A 12,176-nucleotide genomic window follows, 5' to 3' on the forward strand; every position below is an offset into this window, starting at 1 on the left:
AGTCTACTGATCTCCTAAGAGTTAGCAGCACTAACATCTCTGGTATTCCTAAAATGATGAAACACTGGCCTGATGTTAGTAAGTCTCAGGTCTTGTCTTCCTGGCTAAATAGGATCTAACCAACATTATCTCTACCACGATTTGAACTGCAACAACTTCTAGTGACAGCAGTAAAATTATAAAGGTGTTTTTTTCCCCCCTCCCTACAATTCTGCATGAGGAATCCCACATATTCCTATCTGTAAAATGTAGTGAAACAGTTTTGAGAGAATTGATATATAGGATAGCATAATTTGAAAAGCAGCCTTGCTGAGCTGCCCCCAAATTTGTCGTCTCACACCACCCTGTGGGCTGTGGCAGTCAGTACAGGCAGCAGCTGGGCTACAGGAAAGTATCATTAGGAACCCTCTTCACTTTGCCAGCACTGTCAGTGGCAGGGGAGGACTCCCAGCAAAGCTAAGACCACATGCACCCACACACACACACTCTGAAGGTAAGGCTGAGCAGAAACAAAGAGTTAGCTCACGGCTCCTGTTATAAGCACTGATTGGAGCTACATCTTCACAGCTGCAACTGCAGTTTGTGATGCATCTTCCCTAATGCAAGTACAAAAGAAATCTTGAAAAGCACAAGGGAGGGAGCAGAAAGAGGAAGGCAGCTTACTCTGTGAACTGACTCCCTGCAGGACAGGATGAAGTGCATTTTGGAAACTCAAGACAAGAAGCATCTAAGATGACCTAGTTATTAGATGAAAACTACAGCACTTGAATTGCTTTCCCCCCCGTAGCCCCACATTTCAGTATCAGAAGTAGTTAGATTAGCATCTGTACTCATTTGTCAGTACTGGTATGCATTACAGTGCAGTTAAAAAAACACATCCCTGAAAGGAAGTGGGTATTATGTAGGTGCTGGGTTTTTTTTGTTGTTTGTTTGATTGATCATTTCAATATTACTTTTAACAAGAAATACTTTCCCCTTCAAACTGACCAACACTGCAGAGCAACACAGAAACAGGCCCAGTCCAGGCTCAGCAAATGAGCCCAGGGACAGTGCCAGAGTTAGATTGAGAGAAGAAACAAACAAACGAGCAACTCATGGAGCTGGTTGAAATTTAGTCAGGTTAGAGTAGAGCCTGGGTTAGAGGCCAGGTTCAAATGAAACCAGTCAGGAGAGTATCTGAACTCTTGGGGTTAGCTGGTGCCACAGACACGGGCATTCCTTCCACGTGGCCTTGCCAGCACAGGCAGCATTGCTCACCCCCTGCACGCTGGGTCCTAGAGTCTGCCCTACATCTCCTCTCAGCATAACGTGACATAATGCAGTTTCCTCATCCTTCTCACATGACCTGTGAAGAATCATTTACAGTCGGTAAGGAGGAGATCCTTCAATGTGCCCACTGAATACATCACAGTGTTTATTTTGGTCTTTTTCCTCCCAAACCAGTTACGAATTTTGGAGTAATCAAGTGACCTGATGATGCACTGAATTTAGCTGTCAGCTATGGCTGATTTGTTAGATTTAGTAACCAGCATGATCAGGGAGTTTATTACAACTACAGTTAACAGCAATTCAACAATAAAAAGAATGAAATAGAATTGCAGCCAAATAAAGGGGTCTCTTCAGCAGCAGAGTTGAGGAGAAAGACAAGAGAGAATGAAGAAAAATGAGCCAGGCCACAATTAGCTCACTACAATCGGAAAGGGAAGCAGAAAAGTTACATTTAATCATCACCTATTTCCTTTACATGTATTTATCACCTCAGAGGTGTTCATATATAATACCCTTACTTCTCATGCGTTCCTTAGGTGGCCAGTGCCCATCTGATGTCTAAACAAGTCTAGACACACCATCTCTGAATGGGTACCTACACAGGGGTACACTCCCCCATAGGAGCTGAAAGGGATAGAGAAAGCAATGAGGCATTGTCCTTCTAAACAGAAAAACACACTTTAACTTCCAATTTGCTAAGGAAGGAAATTGCCCTCTCTAGGTATGAAATTCACTCCCCCTCCTCAATTCTCAGTTCTACTTGTTAGCCTTCTGTAAGGGTTTGCCCATACATACCAACTACTATTATCAAGCCAGTCAATTGGTTTGAGTCTGGCTGCTAAGTAACTTATTTCCAACAGTTAACCAAGGAATAGAGTAGACAGCTCCCTGGTTTGATTAAGTTGTGTTTCCTCCTCCATTCCACTGTACCACTGAAGCATCTACTTCTGTGTTTCTTTACTGGCATATCTCTCTTTGTCCCACACTACAGATTTCAGTTTCTCTCCAGAGAAAAATCTCCTTCATTTTTTATTTGTTTTAGACAAGATAGAAGATGCAGACTTGGGTCAATGCCACTAGCATCTGTGGCTAGTTTGGGATAGTTAGCTTTGGATACTGGAAACAAACTTAGATTATTTCTGAACCTGCAATTTTTTTTAACTGCAGATAATAAAATTTAAGCTGTTTTGACTGGCTGTCTAAAACATTACAAGTGCCTCTCAAATAAAATCAGCTTGAGGCAACTGAAAAGAGGAGGAACAATTTCAGAGGTGCGTTGTAATTCACCAGTGTGGCTAATGATTTTGCTCATGCCATTACTTTGTATTTCCTCACAGGGAAACTCTGACACAGCTGAAGGCTTTGCCATCATGGGAAACCCTTACCTTGGTGTGACTCGTGTGAGCTCATCAGAAGGGTGCAGAATGCGGCAGGTGGTGAAGGTGAAGGTGGAGTTGGTTTGTGACATGCACTTCCCAGGATGAGGTACTAAATTAAAAAAAAAAGCAAATTCTTTGCATTTTACACAGGAAAAAAAAAAAACAACAACAACAAAAAAAACCAACAAAACTTCTGTGTACTGATAAGACAGATGCAAAAAGTGATGAGGTACCTCAGACAGGATCAATGCAAGAGAAGTGAAATATACAAGTGCTATGGTGTTATAACACACTTTTCTCTAAACATATCTAAGACTCCAAGGCTAGTGCTAAAATGTTCTTCTGAAGCTTCCCCATGATCAACACCATTGCAGACAAGTCTTGCTGAAAACAGATTTAGACAAGACAACACTTGAAATGCTAGCCCTTATCTAAACCAGCAACTTTCACTGGCAGGAAATAACAACAAACATTCTCTAGTACTGGCAGCTAAGGAGCACTATTTGCTGAATGCTCATGCACTTCTGCATTGAGATTGATCCACAAAGAGGTATCCCCATCACTTTTCAGTAATGGATCCAGCTTGCTAGTGCTACAGGAACAGATCAAAAAGTTGGGGCAGTGAGGGGATGGACACACAGCACTGTTTCTCTCTTCTCACATTCATGGTAATGAAAGTGGTAATTTTTTGGATCCACTACTGTGCATCTGTGACATTTCCCCTGTGCATGTGCTTAGGTTCTTTAAGAATGCATGTCCTCAGCTGCACAATACAGCAGTTTTTAAACAGTGTAGTAAAGCACTTTCCCCATAACTGTAGCTGTAAAGATTTCCCTCTGTTAATGTATCATTAACTGGGGAAAGAAGCTCACAGTTTAAAAGCTGATGGACTTTGGCCAATTGCCTTCTTCTTAGTAGAGATACTTCCGTGGATGCATTAATCTGCTGTATAATGCAGCCATGGTCATTGCTAGAAAATTTAAGAGCCATGCATCTGAAAAGCTGATTGAAGAACACCCAGAGTTAAATATTACATCAAAGATATCATGATTGCATAGGTTCTCTTAATGTCCAAACTTAGCAGTGGTCAAAAGACATGCGCAATAGAAACTGTGTGCAGTTCCCTCCCTCTTGTTTCTACCCAATCCTCTTGAGCCATTCACCCAAGGAAGCCACATTTTAATACCACGGTACACAAATATCCAACACATTGCAAAGGACAGACAAGACAGACCAACTAGATCAGACACCATCCTGAACTCCCAGAGATGCTTAGCAGAAGCAAGGCAAGTCTAAGTTGTGGCTGTGTTCCCTTTTCTATGTACAAAGTATACAGCTCAAAATAATGTGCACACTTTGGTAGTCCTTGAGGAACACATAAGCAGTGTGTGAAGGGCAGAGCACGGGGAGTGTGAACAGTGGAAGCAGAAGTGGCTAAGCATATGACAACGTGTGACTCAAGCTAACTTATAATAAGTACCAGAATGACTGCTGTACACTAAAGAAGGATATTTCAAATAAAAAACCCCACTGGAGTGTCAGGTTAATACACTCAAATGTTAGCACAGCATAACATAACAACAAGCTCTACTTCACCTCCAGAGATGGTAATTATGACGCTTCAGGAATCCAGTTGCTTTAGAGATTAGTGTGAGCACTATAAAGTTATTACAAGGGAGCACAGCCTAGCAATCATGATTCTCTCCATATTGTAGAGAGTTAAAAGAAAGTCTGGAGAAAGAGCTCAAATAACTAGACATGAAAGAAAATTGGTTATTTAGAGGAAACGAAGGACTGTGACATAAATCAAGTAGAAACAAAGTTATCCCTGGATGATGAATAGAGAACAAAATAAAGCAATGCCAGTTTAGATTGCAAGCTCAACCCAAAGAAGCACACAGCTGTAATACAGTAAGTGAATCGTCCTCATTCATAATATCCATTGGGTATCCCCTCAGATTGGAAACAGGCACACTGAAGATATGCAGCTGCATTAGCAAAAGCAAGACTCATTGTTATTAATGAGTCAGAGATAGGAGAAGGCTGCTAAAAGTAGAGAAATCACTTGACCCTAGTAAGAGAAAGCAAATCAAAACAATCAATGAAAATCAATTTCCAAGGATGTATTCCATCCGCAAATACCACTAAGAAAGTTCTGTACCAGCTTCATCCTCCATCAGTCAACAATGGGATGAATCATATTGCTGTTGCATTTTCCATCCTTTGGACACAATACAAAGAGAGTGAGAACCTGTTGCTGTAAATGAACAAAGTTCATAAAATAGAAACAAAACGATTCATTCCTAACCCAGTAATTTTTCATAAGAACGGCCATACTCTGAATTGGTATAAAGTTTTGAATAAGTCATATGTAATTTTATAATTCTATTTTCACATACACAACAAAAATTGTAACATTGAGTGATAAAGAAAACAGCAGTAGGGGTTTAAGAATAAACTGTTTTTTTTCAATGTACAAAGCTAGCATTGCCAGTAAACATCTGTAATACCAATGGCTAAAAGAGACTGTATCTGAATAACTCTTCCTCCATCTGCTTTACGTAAGTTTGATCCTAGGAAAATCTGTTTCACGTGACTGTGGCTGAAAACAGATCTGTTTTATTTATACCGTCCCCTTCCAATAAGTAGACAATTCACAAGTTCCATATCTGCATGAAAAACAAATTGTACATAATTGTTTAACAAAATTTACAGAAAATCATGTTTGTCCATTAGGAATACTCCCAAACTAAATAGCACACACACTTCTCCCCTGAATTAAGAATGTAACTAACCCCTAGATTGCAACTGTATTGTGTTTTGGCTTGCAGTAATTAAATATGCTTTACCTTTTTAATCTTTATTCTATAAATTCTTAGGCATTTGGGAAAAAATGCAAAACATTACAGCTCACAGAGACTCTCCTGTAAGCACAAACACTGCAATAAAGACATCTCAAAGACCTAAAAAAAAGAAAACAAACCCAGATGCTAATCCAGAACCTGTCTGCAGAGAGCTCCATCTTCTGGTAAAATAGAACCTTCCCTACTTAAAACACAAAGTTGATTTTTCTGTACCTCAGGGCTGGTTCAGATCCACTCTGTGTACACTCAGGGTTTATGGGCCATCTGCTCAGTGCAAAGAAAAAAACCAAGACACATTTTGGACACAATCATCTGGTCAGGAAACCTTCAGAACTGTTAGGTGGGCACCTCCTTCCTCAAAGTGTTACCATTTGAGATAAAGGTACAGACTTTGCTTTTACCAGTCTATGCCAATAAATTCATTCACAGCTGAGTTTTCCTAAAACTAGGTCATAAATCACAGAATGGCTTGGTTTGGAAGGGACCTTAAAGCCCACCAAGTTCCAATCCCCTGCCATGGGCAGGGCCCCATCCAACCTGGCCTTGAGTGCCTCCAGGGATGCAGCACCACAGCTTCCAGGGCAGCTGTGTCAATATCTAACTGGATTCACAGGACAAGATAGCAGCTCCATATGCTCTGTAAGTTCTGAAGAGTTCTTTCCTGCAGGCAACTGAAGGTGAATGCCCAGTGCCACCTGCACCAAGACCTCCTGGCTGACAGGACAGAGAGAATATAGGATATGCTGAATCTGATATAGGGGTTAACTACTGAAACAAAACAGAGTTAGGTGGTAAACTAACAGCTCTACAATGTGCACACAGTGCTGTCATAAAGTGGTTTAGGTGCTTCCTGAGAACAACATACTTTGGTAAACACTGTCTTTGGGAATAAGCCTGTCTACTCTAAATCTCTGAGAATACATATGTCTATATCAGGAACGTTACTCCTGTCGTGTTCCTTAAACAACTTTCTTCCTGAACTTTTCAAACTTTCTATTTTTTCTCCCTTTGGAAAGAGAGAAAGAGACTGAAACCTCAACAAAGGCAGACATCCTTCTGACAGGATTTCCTTAGCTTTCTTTTGGCTCAGGTCTCCTCACATAACCATGGAGTACAGATATAAAAAGACTTCTGAAGTATTTAATATGGCTTCAACATGATGACTTCATCCCCAAACTGAAATTCTAGCATTTTAACAGCACAGACAGCAAATGCTGATTAAGAAAAAAAATCTCTGTGACATACTCATGCTATTTGAAAAAATATATATATTTAAATATGCATCCATATCTTAGTTCTAAGAGTAACAAAATTTATTTTTCTACACAATGATAACCTCTTACTATAAGCATATATAGTAACCCTGCTTAAAACAACTCAAATGTAAGACATTCATGATGTGTTTTTGTGATTTTTAGGCATCTGTTTGAAAAGATCTCCACATCATTATTTATGTCTAAAAATGAAGTACAGGAGGCTGATCCTGTAATGTTATGTACACACACTCTGTTGAAAGCAAAGCAACCCATCAGTGCACCTAGCAAACTCAAGTACTGGAAGATCAGTTTGTGCACCCAAGATTAACACTCAATTACATACATGCCAAACTTTCATTAAGTAGTCCTTTTAACTCTAAAATAGGGAAATTCACAATAGTTCAACTTGAAGAATGTTAAGTGCTTGAATGGCTTGTTTTGCTTTGTTGGTTTTTCTTTTTTGTTGAAGGGAAAAAGGTACCTGAAAGGCAGCAAATTAAAACAACAAACTAACAAACAACAAACAGACTTCATACAGTTTTAAAATACACTGCAGTTTCAAAGAATAAAAAACATGCTGAGGTTAATAAAAAAAATTTGTGCTCCCTCCTAGAAGGCATTACCATAGCCTTGTCCTGTAACTTCTTTACCATTCCAAAAATGCTGAAGAGTCTCCATTCGAGTGGCATAAAAATTTCAAACTACTTCTGGGTATTAGCTAAAACTGCAATTCAGGAATTTATAATCAATCCTCTGTCAAGTTACTGAGCCCACACAAAATATGTAGCCCCAACAGACTGAATACAGATCAGAAATTGCACGCATATTAATTTCTTCTGAAATATTCAGTGCCATCATTAGGATACAATCTGTATATGGTGGTAAGGAAGTTACTTGACATCTCAATTAATACTACATTTCTCAACAGTGGGACAAAAAACAAAATAGGGATTGTAACTTTCATAACTTTTCTTATTTAGTCACAGTGATTTCTGACTATCACTGCACAAGGGGCAAGTGATATTCTGTTCTGAATATGTTTACTTTGGCTACAAGACATCTTTGGTACTACCAGGAATTTCTTCTCTCTGGACACTGGACTTTGTTTTCATCTCCAATTCACCCAGAGCAGCTCCCTACACACTAACAACAAGACAGGAGGAACAGGATCTCACAGTACTCTACCAGAGAAGACAAAAGGGTAAGATATAACCTTCACAGCATACACAGAAGCAGAGCAGCTGACCACCCAACAGGCTAAGACAATTTACAACTGCTACAAATGGTCCTGATAGGCAGTTTATTTCCAAAGATATTTTGTTTCTAGGTTAGAAGAGCTGTAGCTCTGGAGTGACATGTTCTGTGGTCTTCCAATAGCATCTGTAGAGATTTCTTTCTGCCATCCATGAATCACTCAAATGTGATTTTTCCACAACGGATCTATCTTGCATCATAAGCAATCAAGCACTGTATCCAAGAAATTTATCTCATTCCCTTTTTGTTTTATTTTACTTCCACATTCTCTACACATTCTGTACACCACAGCCTAGAACAGCTCCTGGAACCAGGCAAGCAGTGGCTCTGACAGCCTTCTGGGGTAGCACACATACGTCCATACAGACCCTTGCCTGCACTGCAATTCTTAACAAGAAACCTAGGATAGTTAGATAGAATAGATAGATAGGATAGGCACAAAGAATGCTGAGGAGGCTTTTCAAGAGAGTGGCTGCTCAATATTAAAATACAAAACCAAATCACAAGCTAGGAATATATCTTTCTGCTTCCATAAATTGTTCTTCAGTGGACAGGTAGCAGATTCAGAAAAGCACTGCCACATTAATAAGTGCCTACTCTCAAAACATCCAGTGTATCTTGTATACCACCCGACAAGTGGCTTCAACAAAACGCAGACACAGCAGTATCCTTACTTCCTCTGAACAATGAAATAGATAATGTGGTAGCTTATGGATACTCCAACATCCTAAGCAGCCAGGCAATTTGGATGAAGGAAAAAGAACAGGAAGTAAGTTTTCACTCAATCTGTTTGTCCTAGACAAAAGTTCATCATTTTGACCAACTTCCGTAAAGTATCAAAATTACTCAGCAAACAATCCAAATAAGATTACAAGCATAACTTCAAAGATTTCATTCAGAAATTATAACGTAGGGAATATGCCTAAAAGCCTTGTCTGAGATAACTAAAGTTTTCCAGGAAAAATCAGCAGTCATTAGGGAATAGCCTGTTCTACAGTGACTGGCATTGAAACTGTAAGAAAGGAAATGGAGATGAATACAACTCTTTCTCTGCCAATTTGTAAACATAACACAGGCCTAAATTCGTATCTGTACTCCAAACAAACAGCTTTTCCAAATCCTTAAACACAGATGTTTTTCTCATCTGTTCTTAAAAGAATAAAAAGCTGTTATCTATATGCTTCTCTACATAGAGACCATGACAATAAAGTTTCACAACCTTTGACACGTTCCTGTGTTGACTGCTTTTGTAATTGGAAGATTCTTTGCCCGAAGTGTAACTCAGACAGACTTTCACACTGTTATTTTATCTTCAGTACATGAAAAACTGCTTGTTCCCTTCCTCCCTGTAGCAACACATTTTAAAATAAATCATATCTTTCCTTGAATATTTTCTTCTATAGACTAAAAAGAAGTTCAATTATTTTGGTCTTTTATTATTTCAGTCCATGTTTCCTAGATCTTGTGCTTTTCCTGCTGTTATTATTTAGACTCTTCAACAGGTGAACACCTGGACAAAACTGTATACATCTGTGGAGGCACTATTTATATCCATATTAATATAAAAAATTAAAAACACTGTTATTCCTAAAGAATGTCATAGAACAAAGCCAATTTTTGCAAACAGAAAGGGAAGTTGGAGGGTTTGGGTGAGGTTTAGCCTTATTACAACTGACTGAAAGTAGCTTATGTTCAGTGGTTGACAACATTGAACTGCCCCATTAATGAGAGCAATTGATACTCTACCCTTAAAAAAAAAAAACAAAAAAAAACCAAAAAACCCAGAATATTGCTGTCTAGCCCTGAGAAATCATGTGATCTTTCAAAGATCAGTCAAATGATAAGTTATGATTTAATCTAGAAAAAAAAAGAGGGTGAAGGAAGCATCCTTATTTAAAGTAGGTACGTAAAAACAAGTCTGAAGGAAGTTCTGGTAGTTTTCTATTTCAGGACTAAATACAGTTCATACCAGTGGGAAATCTTAAAGAACGAGCAATCCTATTTAGCTTATTATGACCAAACCAAGAGAAAGAAATCATGCAAACTCAAAACAGATCTGTACTCTGGGAACTTCTAACTTCATACAATAATGGACTGAAAACGTCCATTCAGAGCATCTAATAATCCATGTTGTTCTGATCATTTCAAATTTATATGGTATAAATATGAAGGATAGAAGTTAAGAATAGTGTGATGGGCAGGAAGTGAGGAAAACATTATTTCTGGCACCAAAACATCCTCTTAGTTATTTATCTCAATTTAAGTTTTATCCCAAAGAAAATCTAAAACCAGATACCTGTATCTGAGGTAAAGGAATTAAACTTGCAGAATTTCCTTGCTTGATTTTAAGGCACTTCCATTTGTTTCAGCAAGGGCAACTCAGATGCACCTTTTGTCATCATTTCATCTTTTTTTTTCCCTCCCCAAATGCAAAATCTAAAATATGGAATCACCCCTTATGAGAAGTTGGGAAAATATCTACACTGTAAGCATACAAAATGCATATTGTCTATACATAATACACACTGAAGTGAGTGTGCACTCAGTACACATACAAGTCCCACACGTGCCACACAGAGGTTTGTGAATAAATCATTTTCTTTTAGCAGCCTTCTCTTATCAGAATAAAGTAAAATATTGACCACGGATTCTGTTACTGAAAAAAAGTATCAAACTGAAAGATTATTTAAGAAAGGATTTTTGAGCCAATGTTAGAATGGTTATGTTCTAACCACCGCACACATTACCGTGCAGATGCTACACACAAAGCGATATTATGGATGCTGTTCTGGAGAGATGTGAGAATGGCCCAGTAATCAAAATCCTGTAAAGATGTCAGTTTTACTGGACTTAATGAGTTTCCCTCACCAGACCCCTCATCATCGTCAGCCGCGGACTCCTGCATCTCCTCTGTGAAAGCCTGAGATTGGCGGGGGTTATTCTTGTTGTCTGAAACAGTCACTTGTGCTTGTGACCTCTCACCTGAGGTCTCTGTGTGCTGAACTGGCGTCGAGGTAGTTAGGCCCTTGTAAGAAATGTCACCTGTCTCATCTTCCTCATAGTCATTAAGGCAGTACACTTCATCCACGTCGAGGTCCAGGGTTCTGAAGCCCTTAGTGACAACCCCGGGCCTCGGGTCCAGGATCCCACCCAAGTGAGGCTGAGCCAGCTGCTGCCAGTGGTGCAAAGTGGCAGAACCTTGAAAAGGAACAAAAAGACAACCACAAATAAATCAGTAATCAATCCAGAATCACAAAGGCCAAAAATCTCACTTGGTTTATCCAGAAGTCCAAACCTCAGACTCACTAATAGTTTGGAGCTTCCAAGAACCAGTCTCAATACTTCTAGGAAGACATGCTACAAGGCAAAGCTGCTTCAGCATTTCCAGATCAGTAGGAAATAAACTGATCACATCAGCACTTAGGCAAAGCCTGGTGGCAGAACGTGGTGTACTTGTGCACATGCACATCTCCTCCCCACCATTATTCTCATCTCCTTAAATTAAGCAGGAGTAGAAAATATTATATTTAAGAGTTGAACTAAAGGCTTAAAGAACATAAACCACATAGTCCCGCATTAAGCTCACACTAAGAAAGGTGCTAGAAACATGCTAGTATTGACTAGTGGTTGCTGACAGAAGGACATAGCAAGGTCAGCATTCTAATGTGTTAGAAAGCCACATCAACTCCAAGCATGTGTAAGCAAATAAGAGTTCTGGGCTATACATCCAGTCCAAATACTCATATGGAGCCTATCAGGGCCTCTACACTACACACAGTCAGCTACTACGTAACTAAATGCTACCATACCTGCAGCTTCATCCTTGGCAGAAAAAATGTTTTGAGTGCATTTTCCAAAGAAAAGCATTCAACACACAGTGTTCAACATGAGACAATGAGTCACAAATAACAACACGTCAGATTAAACTGGTATATACCAAGGTGTGCCCACTGAAATCAGGGCAGGTCTTGGTTGATTCCTCAAACACCAACTAAACATCACTTGTAAGAGCCAACATTTTTCCATGTGTGCCTATCAGTCACAACTGTGTAATGTGTAGCTTTAGGTCTTATTAACAAAGCATCTTCATTTTCATCTCTGTCAGCTCAAATCAGAGCGGTTTTTGTTGTGTTGCTCCTGCCCTCTCTCCCCAA

At 39.3% G+C, this 12,176-nt stretch overlaps 1 protein-coding gene across 7 annotated transcripts in view; it reads right to left on the bottom strand.

Annotated features, from left to right (window-relative positions):
- The window catches only part of TRAK1 (trafficking kinesin protein 1), a 129,639-nt gene that overhangs the window by 4,977 nt on the left and 112,486 nt on the right, over positions 1–12,176 (bottom strand). For 4 of the 7 annotated variants that reach the window (XM_031590368.2, XM_031590375.2, XM_090142408.1 and 1 more), the window contains 2 exons: positions 10,891–11,220; positions 2,655–2,757 (listed from right to left, as the gene is read on the bottom strand). In XM_031590368.2, the coding sequence (XP_031446228.1) occupies positions 2,655–2,757; positions 10,891–11,220 (433 nt within the window). The remainder of the gene's footprint in view (positions 1–2,654; positions 2,758–10,890; positions 11,221–12,176) is intronic. The other 3 variants (XM_031590370.2, XM_031590369.2, XM_031590371.2) reach the window with 1 other exon arrangement.

Source organism: Phasianus colchicus, chromosome 6, assembly GCF_987193195.1.
Source record: "Phasianus colchicus chromosome 6, bPhaCol1.hap1.1, whole genome shotgun sequence".
Lineage (NCBI taxonomy): Eukaryota > Metazoa > Chordata > Aves > Galliformes > Phasianidae > Phasianus > Phasianus colchicus.